This window comes from Microtus pennsylvanicus, chromosome 8 (assembly GCF_037038515.1).
Source record: "Microtus pennsylvanicus isolate mMicPen1 chromosome 8, mMicPen1.hap1, whole genome shotgun sequence".
Lineage (NCBI taxonomy): Eukaryota > Metazoa > Chordata > Mammalia > Rodentia > Cricetidae > Microtus > Microtus pennsylvanicus.
The window spans coordinates 88792132-88817165 of record NC_134586.1 but is presented as its reverse complement, the minus strand read 5'-3'; the positions used below and the strand labels follow the sequence as shown (position 1 = coordinate 88817165).

Here is a 25034-nt window from a genome sequence, read left to right as displayed (position 1 = left end):
GTGGAATCGGTCTGGGGCGAGGTCGGCGGGTTCTGCACTGCAGTTGGGTCTGTACCTTCTTGGCCAGCTACCGGCTTAGCGCCCTGCCTTCACCCCCATCACCAGCGCAGCAATGCTACACCGCCACGCTACACCTGGACAGGAGCGCGCGTCAGGTGTCAGTATAGGCGAAAGAATGGAGCCCCTTCCCAAAAGGTCTTGAGAGAAGTCTGTGTTTTCAATCTCATCCCCCAACTCCCACCCCGGCCCAACATCTTTGAAAAGAAAAGTCGCTTTGTTGCATTTGATAGGCTACACCATTGAACAAATAAATGGCCGCGCAGATGTGCATTTTGATGGTTGCCTTCTTTGAGGGAGGGACCTGATGAACCCTCGGAAGCAATTTAGGAGTAGGTACTATTTTATTTTGCTTTGGAATCTGTCTTAGGGTTTCTATTGCTAGGATGAAACACTGTGACCAAAAAGGAAGTTGGAGAAGAAAGGGTTTATTAGGCTTACACATCCACATGGTACTCCATGACTGAAGGAAGTCAGGATAGGAACTCAAACTGGGCAGCAGACTGGAGCTGATGCAGAGGCTTTGGATGGGTGCTACTTACTGACTTGCTTCCCATGGCTTGCTCAATCTGCTTTTTTTACAGACCCAGGACCACCAGCCTAGGGATGGGCACCACCCACAGTGGGCCTAGGGATGGCACCACCCACATCAATCACTAAAAACTGCCTTACAGCCGGATCTTATGGAGGCATTTTCTCAGTTAAGGTTCTCTCCTTTTCTATCACTCTAGTTAGTGGGTCAAGCTGCCATAAGACTAGCCAGCAGAGAATACCTAAAACGCCTTACAAACCCCGACAGCCCTTATAAAGGAGGGTGAAGGACCTGTGAGCCATTAACGCTATAATTGCACTGGAGCATACCCTCTCACTTAAAATATTTGAGCTGTCGGGCTTTTTCTGTCCGGAGAGCGATTTTTGTATATTTTTAACTTTTTTAGACGTCGTCTCACGGTGAGTAGGGGTGGAGGCACACATGTGGAGATCAGAAATTCATACCATGTGCCATCTTCTAACCCCCTCCTAAGGCGGGATCATCACTCAATAAACTTGGAACTCACCATTCCCAGTCCATACACTCCAGGACCATTTGCCCCTAACTCCCAATCCTGGGAGTTGAACCACAGCTAACCAGGCTCTTGGAGTTGCTAGAGATCCAAACCCGGGTCCTCATGTCTGCAGCCAGCACTTCATGCGCTGAGCCAATTTCCCATGCCCCCATTGTCGTTTTTGGAAACCTGAATGTTAACAAAGCCCCACCACTCCTGTAGAGTTATTTGGTCTCATTATCTTTTTATTATTTATGGTTTTCTCTTTATCTTAATCTGCAGCTATCAACATTGATTTATGTTGTATAGCATGTGCTTTACGCAGAAGTGTTAATTTCCCCATTGGAGTCTTTCCCCATCCAGAGCACAAAACCTTTGAAGCCTTTGACCCCACACTGTTGTCTCACCACATCTACAATGTAAGAGTCCTGGTTGTCCTTAAAAAAACAAACAAACAAACAAAAAACCCTAGAAATATATCCATCATACTATCCAGCCATGACAGTATTGGGTGCATATCCAAAAAATCCAAGACAACACACAACAGAAATGCCTGTACATCCGTATTTAACACATCACCATTCACAATCGACAAGCGGCACAGTCAGACTAGGTGCCCATCAATGGATTAAAAAGGTGGCATGTATACCCACTGGATGATTATTCAGCCATCAAGAAGATAATATCATTTGCAGGAGTACAGAGAGAACTGGAAATCATGTTAAGTAAAATAAGTCAGGAAGACAAGTATCACATGGTTTCTCTCGTTTGTTTGGGGGGGCAGAAAATAGTAAGGTGAGTTTTAGATAAAAGGAAGAGAAAGAGCAGAAGGAGAATACAAGAGTGGAAACAGGAAATGGAGGTGGGTGTGATCGAAGTTCATTCATTCTATGTGTGTCTAAAATTGTCAGTGAGGGGCTGGCCGAAGGTGGCTCGTCAGGGAAAGGCACCCATCTCCTGATGACCTGACTTGGGTTCTTCAGACACAGATGCTGGAAGGAGAGAAGCAATTTCAAATGTTAGTCCTCAGACTTCCACATGTGCAGTGTGGCACGGCACAGGTGCACTCACAGACACACACACTCACACTCAAGGGAACACACAAAACTGCATTTAAATATTTCACTGAGTTTTTTTAGGAACTTCCTTACCATTTACCCTGAACTGGCTGCCATTTTAGGCCTCAAAACAGTGTGAGATGAAATTATGGAGGGCGTATCTTCATTTTGTTCTTTCTGTTTCTCACCTGTTACACATTCAAGAATTACTAATTCAGTTCAACACACATACTTTTAATAGAAATCATAACAAGAGCCACCAAAAGAAATCAGCCATGACATCAGTGTACAAGGATAGGAACTTTATTATATTAAAAACAACACAAACCAAAACAGATCAAATAGCCCAACGTTTAGAGAATTATTTTATTCCAAAAGTTACAAGTTGCATCTAAAAGTACACATATTAGGTATATTCTGAGTTAAAAAAAACTTAGACTTATTACCAACATTTTTTAAAAGATAATATTAGATCTTGATGCTTGTTACACTAGTTTTATAAATACCTAATTTTGTCATCTATATGCTAAAACAAAATGATAGAATTCAAGGGTTTTTTTCCTCCTTGGCAAAAATCTTAGCACCGTAAGTTTATATCCAGTTCTCTTTAGTTGCTCATTTCTATGACATTAATGAATTAAAAGTGTCATGTAGCATTCACTTAATCTCTGTAAATTATTTTTAGATACATGCATTATAATCCCTTGATTGTTTTATATTATCTATTGTATTATAATCCCTTCAATAACATTTTAGCAAAAAACAAAAGTATTAAACAACTCTAAATATATTCATCTCAGTTTAATTATTTGAATGTTTTATATATTCATAAAATTTGCACTCTCAATAGTAAGGCTGGTTTGTATTATAAATATGACCAAGAGAAAAGAGATGAGGTTTTGTGAATATGCTCACCTTATTAATATAAACATTTAAAACTTATAAGCCTCAATCAGTCAATAACAAAACATTGAATTTTTCACTTTTCGTCTTATTAATGATTTCACAGTCATAGCTTAGAGGCATTAAAGCTCTTTATAAAGGTCTGCACATTTATTGCCTTGAAAACTGATCCTCCAGGAAACCTTCATACTGTTTACTGAAAAACAGCCAAGCATTTATAGCGGCAGATTATTATCAGGAACGTCGAACATAAAGTGTATTAAAGAAAACATATTGCAGGTACTAAGCACTCCCCATTTCCAGGCGAGAATTTCTGAGCAGTCTGACGATGTACTTGTCCATATTCAGTTAACTTGCAGCTTCTTCAAAATGTTGTCAAGTGGCTAGACGTTAAGGCCAAAGTGACTTATGTTTAACACGTTAGAAAATATAAGCATGTTTTCAAAAACTTCCACACAAAAGAAAATTATGTCCCACTATAAGTGAACAGAATGATTGCCTCATCAAAAGCCTAATCTAAAATTCAAAAATTCATCACGAAACTATACTCCTGCAGAGATCTTCAGTTCTTTTTTTCTCACCCAAAACTGAATTGGAACAATATTTCTCAGTGGAGAGTAATGCTGGCTAAGGACAAACACCATCGTACGCATGTGCAAGGTTTGGAAGCTGATTCCGCCATGCTGCCCACACCTCCTTCAAAGTGCCTACCCCTGTCTGAATTCCATTCCTCTGCGGTATACGGGAATAGAGTTGTTACGTTGAGCGATGCTGAGATGAAGTTCTTTTCCAGAGCTAGCACTCAGAGTACTAACTTTGAAATTTGTGAGACAGTGTCATGTTACGTTTTGAAAACCATTTCTTGACATCTTGGCTTACCAAATTGTATAACCATGTGTCGTCTGAGGTTCAACATCCAATAGATCGACTGATTTTTTTTTTCTGGACATAGGAAGATTTTGAGCTAAGAGTTACTTTTAAATGGGCTGGAGAGATGGCTCTGCAATTAAGAGCACTAGCTGCACTTCCAGAGGACCCAAGTTCAATTCCCAGCACCCACACAACAGCTCACAACTGTCTGTAACTCCAGTTCCAGAGGATTTGGCACCTTCACACAGATATAAAAAGAGGCAAAACACCAACACACATGAAATAAAAATTAAATTAAAAAGTAAAAAAGTTACTTTAAGGAATCATACTTAGTTGCTCTCTTATGTAAGAGCTCAATTAGGCACATAAATTGCTATTAAAAAGCACTAGGGAGCTGGGCAGTGGTAGCACAAGCCTTTAATCCCAGCACTTGGAAGGCAGAGGCAGGCAGATCTGCATAAATTCAAGGCCAGCCTAATCTACAGAGTGAGTTCCAGGACAGCCAGGACTGTTGTTTGACACTGCTACATGGGAAACCCTGGGGGAAAAATAGCACTAGGGAAAGAAATAGGCAGTTTTTTACATTTAAATGTTGAAAACATTATCCTGAGTGAGGTAACCCAGACCCTAAAAAAAAGAATATGGTATATACTCACTCATAAGTGGATACTAGTCATAAACAAAGGGCAACGAGCCTATACCTCAGGATCCTAGAGAAACTAAGTAATAAGGTGAACCCAAAGAAAAACATATACAAGACCCACCTGAAAATTAGAATCAGACAAAAATTTGGGAGCAGGGGTCAGGGAGTAGAAGGGAGGGGAGAATGGGGGGTTGAGGAGAACTTGAGGGAATGGGATGGTCAAGATGGAGGAAGGACAGATATGAGAGCAATCTGTCTCGTATCTCAATTATATCAAAAGAAAGAGATTATATCAAAAGAAAGAGATTGAGGGAGCCATTATGGAGTTAGCAAAAAACCTGGCTCTAGAAAAATGCCCAAGAACTTACAGGGATGACCCCAGATAAGACTCTAAGCAATAGAGGAGAGGGTGTGTGAACTGACCTTACCCTCTAGCCAGACTGATGATTATCTTAAATATCACCATAGAACCTTCGTCCAACAACAGATGGGAACAGAGGCAATCACCCACATTGGAGCACCGGACTGAGCTCCCAAAATACAGTTGAAGAGTGGAAGGAGTGAGAGTATGAGCAAGGAATTCAAGACCACGAGTGGGTCATCTACTGAGACAGTTTGCTTGAGCTAATGGGAGCTCACCAACTCCACCTGGACTGGGAGTGAATGAGCATGGGAACAACCAAGCCTCTCTGAAGGGGGTTGACATCTGGGGCAGATGACGGGCCACTGATAGTGACACTGGGATGTGCCTCTACTGCATATGGCAGCTTCGTGGGATCCTATTCTCTTTGGATGTAAACCTTGCTCAACCTAGATGTAGTAGGGAGGGCCTTGGACTTTCCACAGGGTGGGGTGCATGGCACTCCCTCAGGGTTGGAGGGGTGGGGAGAGGGTCTGTGCTGGGAAAGGGAGGGGACTGAAAGGAGGGAAGAGTGTGGGAATTTGGATTGGTATTCTTTTAAGTAATAATAAAAAAGAAAAAAAAACAAAAAACTGTTGAATGAGTAAAAATGATCTATTGTGCCATTGAAAAAGAACTCTGAATTCTTTTTTTTTTTTTTGTCTTTTTTTTTTCAAGACAGGATTTCTCTGTGGCTTTGGGGCCTGTCCTGGAATGGAACTAGTTCTTGTAGACCAGGCTGGTCTCGAACTCACAGAGATTTGCCTGCCTCCCAAGTGCCGGGATTAAAGGTGTGCGCCACCACTACCTGGCTTGAATTCTTTTCAAATACATTACCATTGCTTAACTTACACTAATGAATAAGATACTTGCTGGTAGAGTATCCTAAAATGTTTGGCTCAGTTGTAGTATCTACATTGGCTTCTAGAAGTCACAGCCATGGCATTAGCACAATGTCTATTGCAGTACAGTTAATGTATCAGTCAGAAATCGAAATTTATAAACAAAAATTTAAACAAAGACAGGACCTGAGTTGTAGCATAGTTGATAAGAGAGAGTGCTTGCTTAGCCTGCCTGAATCGTGGGTTTAACGCCCAGTACCTCATAAAACCAGGTATGGTGGTACACACCTATAATCCCAGCACTTGGGAGGTGGAGTTAGCAGGACCAGAAGTTTCAGGCTGTCTTCATCTACATCGCAAGTTTGAAGCTATCCATGACTATATGAGACCTTGTCTCAAAAAAAAAGAAGAAGAAGGGAAAGGGGAGAAGGAGGAGGAAGAAGAAGAGAAGGAGGAGAAGGAAGAGGAAGGAGAAGGAGGAGGAGGAGAAAAAGGAGGAGAAGAATGAGAAGGAGAAAAGGGAGGAAGAGGAGAAGAAGGAGAAAAAGGAGGAGGAGAAAGAGGCGGAGGAGAAGGAGAAGAAGGAGGAGGAAGAGGAGGAGGAGGAAGGGAGGATGAAGAAGAGGGGGAGGAGGAAGAGGAAGAAAACCTTCCAGAAAGGATATGTTTGGTGTTCAGCTTCTGGAGATGGGAGCTGACCTTCTCCTGGAATGCCAGAGTGGCTTCACAGCCACAAGCGTCTTCTATGGAAATGAGGCTTCGTGCTTCCTCAATGTCTGAAGACAATAACAACACACAAAATGTTACAGTTAACCAGTGATTACAACAAACTAGGGGTGGGGGTGGAGAACACCTGCCTAGCATGAGAGGCAAAACAAAGGAATGACAGAAATCAGGAAATCTATAATTCACTTCAACATTGCCACCTATGTAAAAGCATCTTTCAGGACGTAAAATCATCTAAAAGCAAATAAGAAAGAGAAAATATTTGCTAAAGTTAATTCCATAGAAGACTCAGGAAACGTTAGGGAAATGTTTATATATGTCAAAACTGGGTTAGGCTCATATGAGAGTTCATTGTATTTTTCTTCATGCTTTTGTCATTGTCTGAAATCAGCCGTGATACAAAGCTTTTAAAGGTGGTTGGTGAAGCCAGAGACAAAGAAACAAGACAGTCACAAGGTAGTGGTGCACGCCTTTAATCCCAGCACTCAGGAGGTAGAGACAGGGGAATCTCTGTGAGTTCAAGGCCAACCTGGTCTACAGTGTGAGTTCCTGGACACCCAATGCGGTTATATGGAGAAATCCTGTCTAAGAAAGGAAGGAAGGAGGGAGGGAGGGAGGGAGGGAGGGAGGGAGGGAGGGAGGGAGAGAGAGAGAGAGAGAGAGAGAGAGAGAGAGAGAGAGAGAGAAAGAAAGAAAGAAAGAAAGAAAGAAAGAAAGAAAGAAAGAAGACAGTCTTCCTATCCTACTGGTTCTCTTATGTCATGGACATGAGAACAGTTATCTATCTATACAACCAAAATACTTCAAAGATTAAAACTAGGTCACTCCTGATTTCCTACAAAGGACTGCTATTCTATCAAATGATTTGAATTGAGAAGTATAATTTTTTTTTATCCTTACATACTATGGAGCTTAAAATTCAATTCAGAACTATATTGATGGCCAACCTAGATAACCTGAAGTGTGTGCGCATGGGGGGGGGGGCGCCAGGGATCAAGTGTCTTCTTTTATCACTGCCTCCCTCATATTTTGAGACAGATGCTCTTACTGAACCTGGAGTTCACTGATTGGTGAGCAAGCCCACAGAATTCTGGGATTACAGGCATGTACTTCCACACCTGCCTCTTTAGTGGGTGCCTGGGATCTGAACCCACATCTTCACTTTCCCTCAGCCACCTCCTGTTTAATTTTTGAAGCAGAGTCTCAGACAGCTCAGACAGCCCACGCTGGCTTGAGCTACTGATCCTCCTGCCCATACCTGGCCAGAAAGCATCTGCCAAAATCAGCCAATCATCTCTGTACAGAGTATAGGATGGACAGTTGGCCCAGTGTTCTTGCTTAACAGACACTAAGATCTGTGAAGCCACATGCTCAATGGGATATTCTTACTATAAACACCCCTTAGAAAACTACAGAGCACTGGTATAGCAAAATTGAAAGTTGAGACAGAGAGATCTGATGTGGGATTCCCTTCTGTATGTTGTGAATATCATTGGTTAATAAAGGAACTGCTTTGGGCCTATAGCAGAGCTATAGGGGAATAGACCTGGGGGGAGGAACTAAGCTGAATGCTGGGAGAAAGGAGCTGGAGACAGAGAGAAGCCATGTAGCCCCACTGGAGACAGATGCTGAAACTTTAGCCAGTAAGCCACAGCCACGTGGTGATACACAGATTAACAAAAATTGGTTAAATTAATATGTAAGAGTTACCCAATAAGAAGCTAGAGCTAAAATAAGAAGGCGAACCCAAGGAAAAACATATAGTTATCCTCTTGGCTATGGGAAGTAGACAAAATTGCCGGGGAGAAAATTGGGTCCTTGGGGGTGGGGCGGGATGGGGGTAAGGGGAGATGGGGAGAGAAAAGTGAGAAGGGGAGGATGGGGGGAACTTGGGGAAACAGGATGATTGGGATAAAGGAATGTTGGATAGGGAAGCACGGAAGCACAATTCTTAGTTAAGGGAGCCACCTTAGGGTTGGCAAGAGACTTGAACCTAGAGTGGCTCCCAGGTGCCCAAGGCGATGTCCCCAGTTAGTTCCTTGGGCAGCTGAGGATAGGGAACCTGAAATGACCCTATCCTATAGCAATACTGACGAATATCTTGCATATCACCATAGAACCTTCATCTGGTGATGGATGGAGATAGAGACAGAGACCCACACTGTAGCACCGGACTGAGCTCCCAAGGTCCCAATGAGGAGCAGAAGGAGGGAGAACATGAGCAAGGAAGTCAGGACCATGAGGGGTGCACCCACCCACTGAGACAGTGGGGCTGATCTATTGGGAGTCACCAAGGCCAGCTGGACTGTGACTGAAAAAGCATGGGATAAAACCAGACTCTCTGAACATGGCAAACAATGAGGGCTGATGAGAAGCCAAGGACAATGGCACTGGGTTTTGATCCTACTTCATGTTCTGGCTTTGTGGAAGCCTAGCCAGTTTGGATGTTCACCTTCCTAGATATGGACGGAGGGGGGAGGACCTTGGACTTTCCACAGGGCAGGGAACCCTGACTGCTCTTTGGACTGGAGAGGGAGGGGGAGAGTAGTGGGGGGAGGGAGAGAAGGGTGGGAGGAGGGGGAGGGAAATGGGAGGCTGGGAGGAGGCGGAAACTTTTTTTTTCCTTTTCTCAATAAAAAAAAAGGAAGCTAGAGCTAATGGGCCAAGCAGTGGTTTAATGAATACAGTTTCTGTGTGATTATTTTGGGGCTGAGCAGCTGGTAAACAAGCAAGTGGACTCCTCCAACAGAGATCTGTTCACAATAAAATAAAAAAAGATGAAACATTTAGGAATGTTTTCAGGTATATGGCTTGTACACTGAAAATTACAAAACACTGTTGGAAGAAATTAAAGACAAAGTAAACAAGCGGAAAGAACTCAAGGCAGTATTGAGGGCACTGCAAGACTGTGAAAGGGGCAGTCAGTGCTCCCCTAAATTGATCTAAGGATGCCTATCAAAGCCCCCACTGCACTGGGGGAAACCGGCAAGTCCCCAGTCACTCTCCCGTGACTGCAGAGCATTAGACAGGAGGGTGAAAGACTCTGAAGATGAACCATGGCGACCATTGACACGGAACACTTGAAAACGGTCAGACTAATAAGTTTGCTGTTATGCATAATTTACCACAATAGCAATAAAAACCAGGCTGAGACATTAATTAGAAAGAAAAATGAGAGAAGAAAATGGTATCAAATTATAGAAAATAGACTGTGTAGCAGAAGAGGACAGCAACTCAATATGATAAATTAAAAAAAAAAAAGTGGTTCCTCCTAGATTGATTTTTCCTAAAACGAAATCTACTTAGAGGACCGGTCTTCACCTGAGCACGTCTTCTTGTCGTCATTCAAGGTGTAGCCAGGGAAACAATCACAATGGTAGGATGCCGCTCCATCGCTCACACAGATGTGCTGGCAGCCATGAGTGCCCAGCGCACACTTGTCTCGGACTGACCCAAACCATGCAGGAAAGAAAATGTTTATCTGTTAGTTAAATAGAACCCTAAACACAAACTTCTGGAATACAAAGCTTTGTTGGTCCCAGTCAGCGCTGAGAGTGGAGCCTTGAGTCGTCACCGGATTCACGTTCCAGGAAGAAAAAACCGGCTTTCCTCCCCATGCTACGCCTGGCTGTTCCTTCCCCTTCGCTCTCCGGCATCTGTCTGAGGGGACTCCTCTTCTCTCCTTCCCAATATACTGGAGGGCACTGAGTCTCAATGGCAGTACAGAGCTTACCATAGGCATTTCTGAAACCTATCAATGCTGTTTATAGATGATCATCAAAAACAATCGACTAGGAAGCCTGTGGTGGATAACCCTGGGAGTCAGCCTGACTGAATCTAGAATCCCTGGGGTCACGTCTGTGAAGGAGTTTCTAAAGAGTGCTAACTGAGATAAGAGGAGTCACTAGAGATATGGGTGATACCGTTCCCATGGGCTGGTGTCCAGAACTGAACTGAAAAAAAAAAAAGAAGGCTGGTTGGGCTTTCATCTCTCTCTGCTTCCTAACTATCAGCTCCAGGGGGACCAGCAGCTTCAAGCTCCAGCTGCTGTGGCCTCCTCAACATTACAGACTACACCCTCCAACTGTGGAGAGAATAAACCCTCCCTCCCTTCCTTCCTTCCTTCCTTCCTTCCTTCCTTCCTTCCTGCCTGCCTGCCTGCCTGCCTGCCTGCCTTCAGGTGCTTGGGCTGGGCATTTTGTCACTAATTCAGACATCATTGTCTGTGGAGCTAAGTTTGATGCTACACACACACACACACACACACACACACACACACACACAAAGGACTGTATTGCCTAAAGACCAACCACTGATACCTTACGAGGTGGGACAAAAAAAACATTGGTCACTGGTGACCTGAACACTAATGTTCATTTTATCTATCTGTCTATCTATCTATCTATCTATCTATCTATCTATCTATCTATCTATCTATCTATCTATCTATCTATCTTCTTCCCTCCCTTTCTCTCTCTTTTTCTCATATGGAAAAAGAAAAACAATAACTTAATAAGATGAATGATGATATATTCAATTAAATCCTGAAGTGCTCTGCTTATCACATAAATAGCATTTCAGAGATAAAGGTAGCATGCCCAAACTTCAGTGGGGAACAGAGGAGACACCACACTGTGGGTCCTGTGTCCAATGGCCTAGGACAAGTGAAAAGAGTTTATTGGACCCAGAAAGACTCCAGACAGACACAGATTCTTTCTCTGCCGTTACAAGGGCCAAAGCCCTCTTCTTGTTTCTTGTCTTGTACTGATTGATCATAGTCCTCCTGCTCCCATCTCCGTAGTGGCTGGGATTAGAAGCAATGTCTGATTTCATTTCTTAAAGAGGGGAAGAACCAGGCATGGGATACCCATGCACTCAACAGACGGTAACCCAGCACTTAGGGTTACTGCAAATCAAGGTACACTGGGCTTCACAGTGAGGTTCAGGTCAGCTGGGGATGCAGGAATCACGGTCTCACAGAAACAAAAGCAAAAATTAAGAAAAAAAAAGCACAAAATCAAGAGAGCCAGCGATGTGCCGCGTCCCTTCATTTATCTTGACAAGATCCCACCACATCTAGTTCCCCGAGGAAGAGGAGCAGATGGAACAGTTTTGAAAGCGCTAATGTGCCCAACTCAGCAGCACCTCGAGAGCAAGAAATGCCTCTCCAGATGGACAGCTTTGATGTGTATAAATGCCGCCCTGTTCCACCAGCGAACCTAAATCAAATTAATGAGGATTAATGGTCCCGGCAGGGGCTCGTTAGCCAAGTCACAAGGCCTGAGTCACTGAAGATTGATCAGCTAGAAACAGTCAAGAATGTCCCCGCTTCCAACACCTTGGAAGGCCTGTGTGGGTCTGAGTCAACCCTTCACAAAGTCTCCTTTGCTAAAAGAATCCAGCTTAAAGATCAACGCTACAGTAGAGTCCCTGGGGCCAAGTTTCAACTGGAAAAAGATCAGTGCAGCCTATCACAGCAAATAATCACTGTCCAGCTGACTTCCTCTATTTGCTTAAAAAGGCCCCAGTGTACAGAGTTCTAAATTTTTTCCTGGATGGGGACCTCATATATCATTAGCGTTTCTCATATCCCCCATTCCCTACCCATTTCCCAGTAATTTTCTGAAGTTATTATGTTTGGAAAAGCCAATGAGCTCACCAACCCCCCGGGGCAACATGCTTCTAAGCATGTAAGCTGGCCAGACGCCTGAGCCTGGGTCTTTAAGTTCCCCCCAAGAACCTCTCTCCCTGCGAATTGCAGGTTCATTTCACCACCATAGAAAGAGTCAAGCAGGGAAGGGTTTGTGGAATGGACCTTACCTGAACATGTTTTCTTATCTGCATTCAGAGCGTAGCCCTCAAAGCATTCACAGTGATGGGACCCGGCTCCATCGTTCACACAAATGTGCTGGCAGCCGTGTGTACCCAAAGCACATTTATCCTGAGCTGCCAGTAGAGAGTCCAAGAGGGGAATTTTAAAATTAAAAGTCAAAGAGTCTTTCAGTACCCAGAGACAGAAACATGCTTGCTTTAAAACAGCTTGAAATATAGGAGAGGGAAGCTGGCTGGAAGTGAGACAAAACTGTCAGCATTGTTTGCTCTAACAAGAAATTAGCAGAGTTAATAAGATCCTTCACACATGATAATTAGTCTCCGAAGTTATACTCAGGTCTTCTTTCAATATCATCAGTGTTGAGTTTTTTATAACCCAAGCATCTCATTAATACTTAATGCATTCCTTTTAGGTTTATTGTACTTATTCCAACCCAGAAATAGACCAGTCACTTATGCAGCTAATTGCACTAGATCCAGGAGTAGGGAAAAATTAGAGTTTGGAGAAATTCTATTTTAACATTTGTGTCATAAATAAGGTACAAGAGACCCAGGAGACCAACTAATTTAGGGTGGAATAAGAGTCTGGGACCCAATTCTTTATTCAGTGTACTTACCTGTGAGAATTAGATGAACAGGCAATAGGTAGGTAGGTAAATAATAAATACAGAATACACATACAGAATAAATACAGATAAATAGAGATATACAACAGAAAGGCAGGTATACAGTAGAGGTACATTTTTTGTTTTTGCAACAGGGTCTTACTATGGCACGAAATCTTCAGCTTTTTTTCCCCAAGACAGGGTTTCTCTGTGTGGCTTTGGAGACTGTCCTGGAGCTTGCTCAGTAGACCAGGCTGACCTCAAACTCACAGAGCACTGCCTGCCTCTGCCTCCCAAGTGCTGGAACCAAAGGTATGCACCACCACTACCTGGCTAATCTTTAGCCTCTTGAACACTGGAATTGCTGTCATTGATCACGACACCCAGAAAGAAGGGAAGAGACTTGTATTGACATATCTGAAACTATTTTGGTGGGGGAAGATTGAGACAGAGTCTCATCTACAGCCCAAGAAGACCTGGACTTACAGTGACCCTCCTGCCTCTGCTACCCAAGTGCTGGGGTGATAGCCATGAGCTAACATATTCCGCTTTAATCTATTATTTTGACCTTTAAAATTTCATTTTTTAAGGCAAGTTCAGGCTTTTAAAAAAACTTACTGCCTCTATTCCCAAATGCCAATAATCTAGATAAGTCTACTATGATAACCAAAATCACCAATACAGGATGATTAATCTTCACTCAATATTCAGATGTTCCCAGTTCTTTCCTAATGTCCATTTTCTGGTCCAGGATCCAATCCAAGATCCCAAATGACATGAAGTTGTCATATACTGAGATATTTTATTGGTCTACCTTTGTTTTTATGACTTTGACACATTTGAGAAGAACCGGAAAACATGGTGGACTAAGACTCTCTCCCTTTGGGTCTGTCTGAGGTTTCCTCATGCTTCTAAAGTTTTAGCAAGAATACACCAATTGTGCTGCCACATCAGGTGAGACTGTCAGGGAGGGAGGGAACAGTTGCTGTCCAGCTGGTGTCTCTAAAAGACAGGGAACCTGAGAAGTGCCAACGGTTCCTGCTGCTCTGAGCAGGGTCTCTAGTATCCTAGAGGACACATAATGGGATCCGGGCACATTGAAGACCCACAGAATGGCACCAAGCCCAGAGTGTCACCTGCTTCCTGCCCATTGTCCACTACACACTGCCAGGACACGCTGTTTCTCATGTACACCCTCCCATGATGCCGGCTACACGCATGTTCAGGATCATTGGGTAATAGCACGGAGTGTCCTTAGCTGATTGGATGATATATGTATATGTGCAAGTGAACTTCCGAATCAAGCTAGATCTGCACCCCATGCTGGTCTCCAGAATCTGCTTCCTGGTTAACTCATCCTGACTCCGTGAATCAGCAGCCCTCACTGCCAGAGCAATGAGGTCATCTCTAGTGATGTTGATCTCTCATTACTTGATAAGGTATTGGCCAGGTTCCCCACTACAGAGTTTCTCTCTCTCTCTCTCTCTCTCTCTCTCTCTCTCTCTCTCTCTCTCTCTCTCTCTCTCTTCCTCCCTCCCTCCGTTTCTAATTTTTTATACAGACTATACATCTGGGCAGAGGTGGTGTACACTTTAAATTCCAGTCCTTCAGAGCAGTGGTGGTAGGTGGTTATCTGAGTTCCAGGCCAGCCTGGGAAAAACCAGAAAAAGAAAAAAAGAAAAGAAACAGAAAATCCCCAGGGTGGCTAAAATGGAAAACTGATCAAGTTCCAGCCGTAGGCTTCCCTTTCAACACTGGGCACGCTGACAGGTGAACGTGTGCACAGCGCACTCACCTGCACACGTGGCTCTGTCTGCATTCAAGGTGTAACCTTCGTAGCACTCGCAGTGGTAGGAGCCGTTTCTGTCGTTCACACAGATCTGTTCGCATCTGTGAGTGTTGAGGGCACACTTATCGATAGCTGTCAAGAGATGAGTATGGCAGATGTGGACACAAAGAAAGGATGAGGCGAGCAAACCCTTAGCAGTCACACTGTCACACACACACACACACACACACACACACACTAACAGAGGGAGTGAGCACAGGCATTGATGGAATTTGGATCCTACTCTCTGGTCCTGTTCCTTCGCCAACAGACCCACTGATACATATACCTCTTCCCTTTTTTGCATCTCAATTTTCTTAACTATAAAATTAGCAGTTTGAACTAAATGATGTCTGTTTTCTTCACAAATATTCTCCTACGATTAAAGAAGGGTAAAAAGGCTAATTCCTGTTCCTCCTTGACTCTGTGTGGTACTTAGATACCACTGAGCAGGACCTTCGGGCTTTCTCTCTACTTCTAGCGTCCATGAGTGTGTACTGTCCTAGAGAAAAATTGGGATGCTTGTGTCTAATGAAATAAAACCCAGGAAAAGGTGTCAAATCTCCAAAAGTATCAAGAGTTTTGGATCCCAGGGCTGAAGACTTGGTTCACTGACTAAGAAGACTGGCTGTGCTTCCAAGGACCCAAGTTCGACTCCCAGCATCCAATGGCAGCTCACAACTGTCTATAACTCCAGTACCAAGAGACCCCGAACCTCTTCTGGTCTCTATGGGCACTGCATGAAGATGATGTACATGCATGCCTATGTCTATGTGTGTAACACTTAAATAAATTTATAAATTAGCATATAAATTTGGAAAAATAGAGGGTGGTGGTTGTGCACGCCTTTAATCCAGGATTGGGAAGTTGAGGCAGGCAGATCTCTGTGAGTTCGAGGCCAGCTTGGTCTACAAAGTGAATCCTTGACAGCCAGGGTTACATAAAGAAACCCTATCTCAAAAAACGAAAAGAAATAAAATAAAGGAAAACATTTAAAGAGTTTTGGATCCCTTTTTTCTCACCATTCCTTTTATCGGTGTCTTCTTTAAGACCGATAACAAAGAAAAGAACGAGCAGAGTAAGGACCTTAAGTCAACACAACACATCCACAGCTGTTCACAGAAGCCAGGAAATGGAACCACAAAATGTTCATCAGCAGATGGACAGATAAAGAAAATGTGGTGCAGACGCACAATGGGATCTTACACAGATGTAAGGAAAACTGAAACCAGGATTTTTGCAGGAAAATGGATGCAACTGGAAATTACTATGTCAAGCAAGAGAAAAAAAAAGATTCAAAAAGATATCACATCTTTTCTCTCATGAGGAATCTACTAAAATTGGATGTGTGTGTTTGTACATCACAGAACTCGAAGGGTTCATGGGAGAAGAGGAAGAGATCTTGAGGGAGGTGAGAAGCAGAGAGGGGAATGGGAAAGAGAAAGGGTGTTAAAATGGGAGAAGGAGGGAGGCAAACTGGGGAGAGAGGCAGTGCTGAGGGAAATGAAAGCAAAATATAATGACAAACATGAAAATGCCATGATAAAACCTATCTGCATACTAATCTAAAATATTAATTTTTAGAAAAAGAAGGGGCTGAAGAGACAGCTCAGTGTTTAAGGAGGCATACTGCTTTTGCAGAGAATCTAAGTTTGCTTCCTAACAGCACAGGCAGTGGCTCACCACCTGTAACTCCAGCTCCTGGAGACCCTCGGGTACCTGCGCTCACACACACATACCCACATAAGGACACAAATATAATTTAAATTTATTTTATTTTATTTATTTGTTTGTTTAGCTGGTTGGTTTGGTTTTGATTTTTGTTTTTTTTCGAGACAGGGTTTCTCTGTGTAGCCCTGTTATGTGCCACTACTGCCTGGCTTAATTTTTTTTTAAAGAATAGTAACAAACTGGGAGGTGCTGGCACATGCCTTGAATCCCAGCACTCAGGAAGCAGAGGCACGGGAATCTCTGTGAGTTTGAGGCCAGCCTGGTTTACAAGAGCTAGTTCCAAGACAGAAATCAAAGCTACACAGAGAAACCTTGTCTCAAAAAACAAAAAAAAAAACAAAAAACAAGAGAAAGAAAGAAGGAAGGAAGGAAAGAAGGAAAGAAAGAAAGAAAGAAAGAAAGAAGGAAGGAAGGAAGGAAGGAAGGAAGGAAGGAAGGAAGGAAGGAAAGAAAGAAAGAAAAAAAGAAAGAAAGAAAGAAAGAAAATAGTATCAAGGCCTGTGTTAGGCTAGACTGCCCTGAGTAGGTTCTCACTTTTCTATCATGTTCTCTATCAAGAAAAGCTGCTGAGCGGTGCTAAGTCTGCCAGAAGGCACCCAGGAAAAAGGAGGTTGAAGTCAAAGGCTCAGACAGACCCCACCCCGGGAGAAGAGGCGTCAGAGAGCTCCTGTTCCACCACTGCACCCTAAGGAAGCCTCACCTGAACATGTTTTCCGGTCGGCGTTCAAGGTGTACCCTTGGCTGCACTCACAATGGTGCCTGCCGTCACCGTCGCTGATGCACACGTGCTGACACTGATGTGTGCCAAGCACACACGGGTCCAGAGCTAGGCAGAGAACAGGCACCGCAGTTACGTCAATACCAAAGGATCATTTTAGTCACTTCTTCTGCCTCTCTAGGTTTCTTTCGGACTCCATTTTGACTTCACTATTTAAAACGGGGGATGGAGGAGCATTAAATATTTGATTTGAGATGCTGTAAATTTAGAATTATAGATCTGGCCATACCATCTCTCAAAAGAGAAAGGACGTTCTGAATTTGGAGTTGCTGGAATCAAACAATCAGGCAACTTGATGTTTTATTTGGCCAAATTGAATACCCATGAGACAGATTCCTGCCTCTCGACCATAAGAGCTGTGGAGAATAATAACGTACCTTCAAGAGTGCTATGAGCTATGGGACCCTGCATAGCTGGGACCTTGCTTGCAACAGTTCCACATTTTGTGCCTAAAGGGCACTGGAACACAAGTGTGCCTATCAGCCTGGAACTAACTCACACTTGGGCAGTGGATCTGCTTGAGCACGCAAATGGTGCAAGGCCATCCAGCCAACAGCCTCCTTCTGCATGCCCATCACATGGCCAATGCCCAGACATCTACTTGGCTTCTTAGTAGCTTCAAAGATGATGGATTTAAATTATAAACACAAAGAGATAAAAAGAAAGGTATAAGATTACGTTGGCTAAATCATATCTCCACCTCCTTGCTCCTGGAAACATTTATATCTCATTGGAATGACCCCCCAACACACATACACCCAGTGACGTGTTTTAAAAGACGAATCAATGAATTTAGTCATTTCTATAAAGCCAAGGTCTGTTAGAGGAGACTAACACTCCTGTAGCAGGTAACGCAGCCTCCAGTGCCCTTGGCAATAGGACAAGGCTAATATTTTCCCAAGGAGCGCCTTTTCATGCAATAATCTTTCCAGCCCGTTGACTACAACAAGCTGTCCCTCAGCCGTTTTTTCCAGAGAGGACACCCCCCCCCCGCCTTGCTGCCCCCAGAACAAGCAGGCTTTTTGTAAGTGAGGGAAAGATTGCCACTCACTCCCCACTTTACAGCCTTGGAGCCCACCCCTAGTTGCTAACTTTAAGACCCAACCTAGCCACAGACCAGAGCCCTAACGGAAGAGCTCTCACCCACAGTCAAGGGGGTTTTCTGGGAAAAAAGGAGAAAAAAAAGGCACTTTCTTTCTAGAGCCTAATAAATGCCAAGTAGTTGCCATCATAGCCAGTGGTGTCTTGTGAAAGCCTAGTGTCCCAGGACACAGAAGGCAAGGGGATCTCAGCCAGGAATGACCGCAATGCGGCCAAGATTTCATGTACCATTTCCTGACCCACTGATGATGCTGAGTTCCACATTCGTTTAGATATAGAGTCTCATTGATGTTTGCAACTGTAGCCATTGGCTCCCTTGCTTGTCTTTTTCACCAACTCCATAACAGTATCTGAAGGCTGGGAGCAGTTTCCTTGACTTGGTATGTGGTGGTCAGTATGAATAGATACAGAATGTGCATGGCACAAAGTGTCGTTTTTAGGAATTCACCTAAATTGGAAGTGTCCACACTCATTTCAACATCCCACAGAGGCTTTCAAATGATCGTCTCCAAATGATTTTTTAGATTGTGACACCCACAAACCATAATTCTATTTTTTTAAAGTTTTTAAAATAGATTTCTGTTTTCTTTTTCTTGACATGGTCTCATCGTGTGCATGGTGACCTCAAACTCGGGATATATCTGAAGCTGGCCTGGAACCCCACCTCTCAAATTCTGGGGTTTCAGGCAATACCATCACGCCCAGGTCACATCCTGATTTAAAAAAAAAAAAAGGCTTCCAGCATGGAATAGATTCATACAGTTGCATTTGATTAATTCATGCCAAAAAAGAAATGCTAATAAAATTAGCACGATCATATTCAAACTCCATCCAAAAGGAAGAATAGAAGATGAACAAAATGATTTGTTTTTAAACTGTTCCTTGCATCTAAGTGAATCAGAAAACACAACCCTTCTTGTCCCTAATCCAATTGTTCCACAAAAGAATAAGCAGAGAAAGAGTCAAATCCGAAAATGAGCTTTCATTGCATAATCATGGACAGTGATATTGGGATCCAGCCCACTGGTCCTTCCAGGGGCAGACACCACTCTGGCTTCTGCGGGAGAACAAGAGAGGCAGGGTTAAATCTGGAGATGTCAAGCTAAGGCAAACATTTGGAGGGGAGGGGAGGAGTGTTAACGGTGGAGAAGAGGGCACTGAAGAGATGTCTTGAGTTTGAGTGTTTGGGTTTTGGGTTTGGGGTTTTATTTCTGACCCCATCAGGGAGCAGCGGGATTGTTTATTCTGGTTATTTCCAGAACTTACCACGTCTAATGCAAACATGAAGGTTTTATGAACAAACCGAGTTACATATAGTACAGCCTTGTATTTCTAAACCAACACCATGTGTTTAGGTTGGTTAAAAAAAGAGAGTGAGACCTCCCAAAAAAGCATTGCATGTGTTTAATTCTTCCATAAAATTTCTACCCCCTCCCCAAAAATGAATATACTGCATTTTCCAGGGGGCTGGAACGTTGGCTCAGCAGTTAAGAGCACATACTTCCCTTGCAGAAAGCCCAAGTTTGGTGCCCATTGCCCATCTGGGGTGACTTTAACTGCCTCCAACTGCAGGGGATTTGAGGCTTCTTGCCTCATGTGCACATACCCACACACATACGCACAACTTAAAAACAAATAAATCCTTCCAAACCAATTTCCAGGAACACAATGTATGAACTATAACATCCTTGCTAGCTGGAAGCTAAGACTTACCAACTTACCACAGAAAGTCTCCTGGAATCTAGCGGAAAGCTTCTCGATGACTCCGTAGGTCTCCACATAGAAGACATGATCTTCCAGGGGCTTGCTAGCCATCATCTTGAGGGACTCCATATCTGCCCTGTCCACACCCACGGCATACAGTTCAATACCAGATGCCCGGGCCCTGGCAGCCACCTCATTCACCTGGTCCTGGGGCCTCCCATCCGTCACAATGATAGCTACCTTGGGGATGTTAGACATGGGCCCCCGAGCTCCTGCCTCCACAGTGAAGGCTTCCTCCATCGCTGTCTGGATAGCCAGCCCTGACATAGTGCCTGTTGACAAGGGTGTGATCCGGGCCACAGCCTGTTTCAGAGCCTGCTTGTTTGAGTAGGTGTTGAGCTGGAACTCTATCTTCACAGTGCTGGCATAATTCACCACAGCCACCCTCGTATCAGCTGCCCCGATGTCCAGGGTGTCAATGATGCGGGCCACAAAGGTCTTCACTTTGGTGAATTCCAGAGGCCGGACACTACGAGAACTATCAATGATAAACACCAAGTCCAAAGGCCTGCTCTTGCAAACACCTGCAAGGAAGGGTGTGAGGAACACAAAAGGCTAAGCAGCAGTCAGACCACGATCAGAAACGGGACAGACCTCACTCCCAGAGAACGCTGGGATTCTGAGAAGCCAGGTCTGGTAGCATCCCCTAATCCCAGCAGTATCACTGCCTGCTTCCTTCCCAGAAGCCATCCTTGTGCTGAGTGTTGAAAACACGGGGCCTTCAGAATCCCCTAGTGAGAATTCACATTGAAATGTGAGTCTCAGCTGAGACAATGGGATAACAACACACAGCTACTGCCCTTCCATCTTTGGGAGTGTATCTTGTTTTAAGGATCGCAGATTATGACCTGGCATCTCTCCTCCTCCCCTAGACTCTCGGCCACTTCTCTTTGCATCTTTTTACTTGTTGCTGGCTACACATCAGCTGCAATGGCAGGAAAGAAGAACCCTCACCTTCAAAGCTCCGACATCCTTTCTACACAAAGGCATCTTGTGCCCTCCAGTCACTCAACACAAGTTCACCGTCATTTATTCTTTTCTAGTTCACAATGCTTCCTCTAACCTGATTTGCACAGCCCTTAGCCGCCCAAAGCCAGGTCACTGCCAGGACTAGATGGGAGAGGATCCAGTTAGCACATCTCTTTTTCAGTCCATTCTCCACTTTCAATCCACACGCACAAACATGCACGTGTGCACACACACACATATACATACACACACACACACACACACACACACACACACACCACAGCCCTAGGTAGAAATGAGGTCCTTAGGAGGTGTCCGTCACGGCTCCTCCTTTCCTAATAAAAGGACAGATTAATGCTATTTGCTCCGGCAGTATGTAGTTCCAAAACAAATTAGTAGCGGTGAGTGGTGATGTCAGCTGTAGTCAAAGCACTTCAGGGGCTAAGGAGGAAGGCTAGTTCAAGATATACCGTGAGGTACTCTCAGAAAAACAAGTGAAATACATTTTTAAAAAATAAAGTATTTAGACTAAGTCATTTCTAAGAGGAAAGGCATTGTCTGGAAGAGGGATTTTTGCCTCTGTCATTGGTGGGCTTTATTTGTTTCATTTTAAGGGCTGGAGACCAAGCCTGGAACCTTGTGTGTACTAGGCAATACTCGGCTGTCAAGCTACATCCCCAGCCCCTCAGTTATTTATGTATCTATCCGTCTATCTATCTATCTATCTATCTATCTATCTATCTATCTATCTATCTATCCATCCATATTTATCTATCATCTATCTATCTATCCGTCTATCTATCCATCTATCCATCCATCCATCTATCTTTCTTTCTTTCTATCTTTCTATCTATCTATCTTTCTATCCATTTATCTTTCTATCTATCCATCCATCCGTCTATCTATCCATCTATCTATCTAACTACTTACTTATTGTTTCTTTGCGAGAGGATCTCCAGTAGCCGAGTTTGGCCTCCAACTCACTACAAAGCCAAGGAGGACCTTGATCCTCCTGTCTCCACCTCCCACGTGCCTAGGAGTACAGGCATGTACCACCACACACAGCCTTCAGTTTTGTTTTCAGAAATGGGAATTTTAACCTCTTGGTTTAATTGTATCTGCTGTATGTGCTCTGCTAAAAAACTACACCCTATTTTGAAAGACCTGTAGGCATCGTAGAATGCTAACACAGGATCCTGTGAACTGGGCAGTGCAGCGGTTTCGTCATACACATCTGGTGGAGGTTTAGGGGAGCAAACCCTGATAAGCAGTGGAGTAAGCCTGGCCTCCATGACTCCTGTCTCCTAGCCCCAAGGCCTTTCTAGTACATAGCAGCTGCTCCCACTGAGGCAATGTTTTCCACCACAAAAATCAACATCATCTCATGTGCCCAGCCAACGTTTGCATGTTGACTTTGAGCCACCACCCAAAAGAAGCCATATGTCATGTATTTGTTTAAGTCAAGAGGAATTACAAATCTCTTTTTTAAGCAGCTCCACAATTTCCTTCAAGATTTTGAGGGATCAAGAACAAGGAAGAGGATCCGTGTGGAAAATCTTAACTGAATATAGGTCTGTATACTTTTTCTTTCCACTATGGTGCAAGCCTTGTAACTCAGCACTTACAACCCAAGTTGGTGTCCCTCCAAACCAACGGTGAGGTGGTACGTTCCCCTAATCCCAGCAGAAGTTCAAGGTCATCCTTGGTTACATAGTGAGTTTGAGGCCAGCCTGGGCTATGTAAGACAGAGGGGAGAGAGGGAGAGAGGGAGAGAGAGAGACAGACATAGAGACAGAGATAGAGAGAGACAGAGAGAGACAGAGACAAAGAGAGGGAGAGATTCCACAGTTTCGCCCATCTTTGCCAGTCTTGTCAGTAGTAAAAGCCAACAGTAAAGCTTACCAATTTCTGGTTGCTAGAGTGATTTGGAGGAGTAGAATGTGGCATTTATCAAGAGATTGCTGTCTGAGATCAGGTTTGCAGGCCAGACTATAAAGGGCCATGGTCAGTCACCATGTGCAAATTCTAGCATCCTTCTCCCAGTCCTATTCCCCCAGGGCGAAGAATAGAAGTCATGTTTATTTCCATAGAAAAGTCTTTCTCCTCTACCCCAGCCTGAAGCAACCAGCTAACCACCTGGCTCAACTTAACCCTCATGAGCCCTGCTTGACCCCACATAGCTGGCTCTTGCTGTTTTAAATCTGGAATTACAAATCATGGATGATGGAAGAGTTTCCTGAGCCAATTCTTGGTATATCCAGCAAGTCACGGGCGGGGACAAACCATGAAAATTGGTCTGACAGCATCACTGATGAGCCTGGTTACCTGGAGCAGGATTAGCTACAGCCTCTTTCAAGACCAGACAGACTAGAGCTGGATCTTAGGGTAAGGAAGAGACAACCTTCTGTAGATGTTATGGAGATCCTGGCAAGCTATAAAGTGGAAGGAGCCCTTGCTTGTCTTCTTAGGGCTCCGAGTTTCCCTAGGGGATCTGATGCTGATTCTGGGTTATTTCACCATGCTAAGGGGTCCCTGTATGTGCTGTGGACATACATGAAGGACACCTATCAGCTTCTCTGTGTAGATTTGCTCTCCTCAGAGCAAAATTAATGGAATTGCTCATTGAAGACCAGATCTGACTGTGTCTTTGGTGATCTGGCAGAGCGTGAGTTGGAGTGGGGGCCCAGTAAGCGTAAGCAAAATTACTCGGTCTTGGGGTCTTGGGCAGAACCGAGTAAAGCACCAATATAGTTTCAGGACACGACAGTTTGATTTTCCTTCCTAGTCCTCCCCCATCCTCCACTAAGTCTCCCTTCTTCCAGATCTTGCCTTCCTTCTAGACTCTTCTCCCCCCCCTTACCATCCCCCTCCCCCGTAGGGAGAAAGGCTCACACAGTAAATGCAAAATAGATGGAGATTTCCAAATAACTACAAACAGGGTGTCAAGAAGGGTTTGCTCTCCCTACCCAAGAAATCCGGGCCAGGTAGAGCTGGGAGCCCTCATCTTATTCCCTGACTGGAGCTCCCACGTGTGCGCCGTGCTCCCTTCCCAGCTCACAAGAAAGTTTGAATTTCAGGATACCAGATGCTATCGTAGTCATGCGCATGACCTTACACCCCCAACTCCTACCCCCGCCCCTTGGCTATCGGATCCTTAGTTTTTGCATAGGATTGCCGCGAGCATGCCTCCTTCAGCACACCATTTGGGGTGCTAGAATGAAGAAACATTCGGTGAATATGACATGCTGCCTGCGTTCTGGGGATCCCCGCCTCTCTTCCCACCTCCAGCTTGGGCTATGACTCCCTCTCCTACGAAGCGGTACCCCGTCTGCCCTGCTATACCTGCACCGCGGGCCCCAGAATAAGGTTCTCGGGTGGGAGTTGCCAGAGCAGGGAGATGCCCCGGGCTGCCCCCGGGGAAACGTGTCCCCAGTCGGCGGACACTCGCGCGGGCCAAAGGTCCAGGAGCGGCGGCGGGCAGCAACAGCAGCAGCGGCCAGAGCAGCAGCAGAAGTCCCGGGAGGTGGCAGGCGGGTGCTGGGAGCAACATGATGGGCTCGAAGAACTGCCGGGGTCTGTGAGCCGGGAGGTGGCCTGGGCACACAAGGTCAGGCGCTGGCGTGGGGCCGCACTTTGGCAGTCAATTTAAAGGTCCCGCTTCTGAGGCTCCGCCCCACTCCGCCCCCTGGAAGGCCCTGCCACCCGGGCCCTGGAGCCGCCAAAGGCCAACAAGAAGCTCTGTCTGAGCATTCCAGTGTGGCAGGAGCGGAATGTCTGGGGCTAGGCGGCCAGCGGCACGGTGGTCACCGCCCGCCTAGTCCGGTGGGCCTGACTGGGCGCCTCCTGGCCGATTGCCTCCTTGTAAAACCCGGCTGGAGTTA

General features: G+C 44.7%; 1 protein-coding gene across 1 annotated transcript; it reads right to left on the bottom strand.

The window, feature by feature from the left end:
- Nucleotides 1-2781: 2781 nt before the first annotated feature.
- Matn3 (matrilin 3) lies at nucleotides 2782-24703 on the bottom strand. The gene is made up of 8 exons (XM_075982079.1): nucleotides 24496-24703; nucleotides 20142-20708; nucleotides 17242-17367; nucleotides 14778-14903; nucleotides 12366-12491; nucleotides 9867-9992; nucleotides 6485-6595; nucleotides 2782-3443 (listed from the first exon to the last, which is right to left on the bottom strand). Exons 1-8 carry the CDS (start codon nucleotides 24701-24703, stop codon nucleotides 3409-3411), a joined length of 1425 nt encoding a protein of 474 aa, XP_075838194.1. The 3' UTR covers nucleotides 2782-3408.
- Nucleotides 24704-25034: the final 331 nt, after the last annotated feature.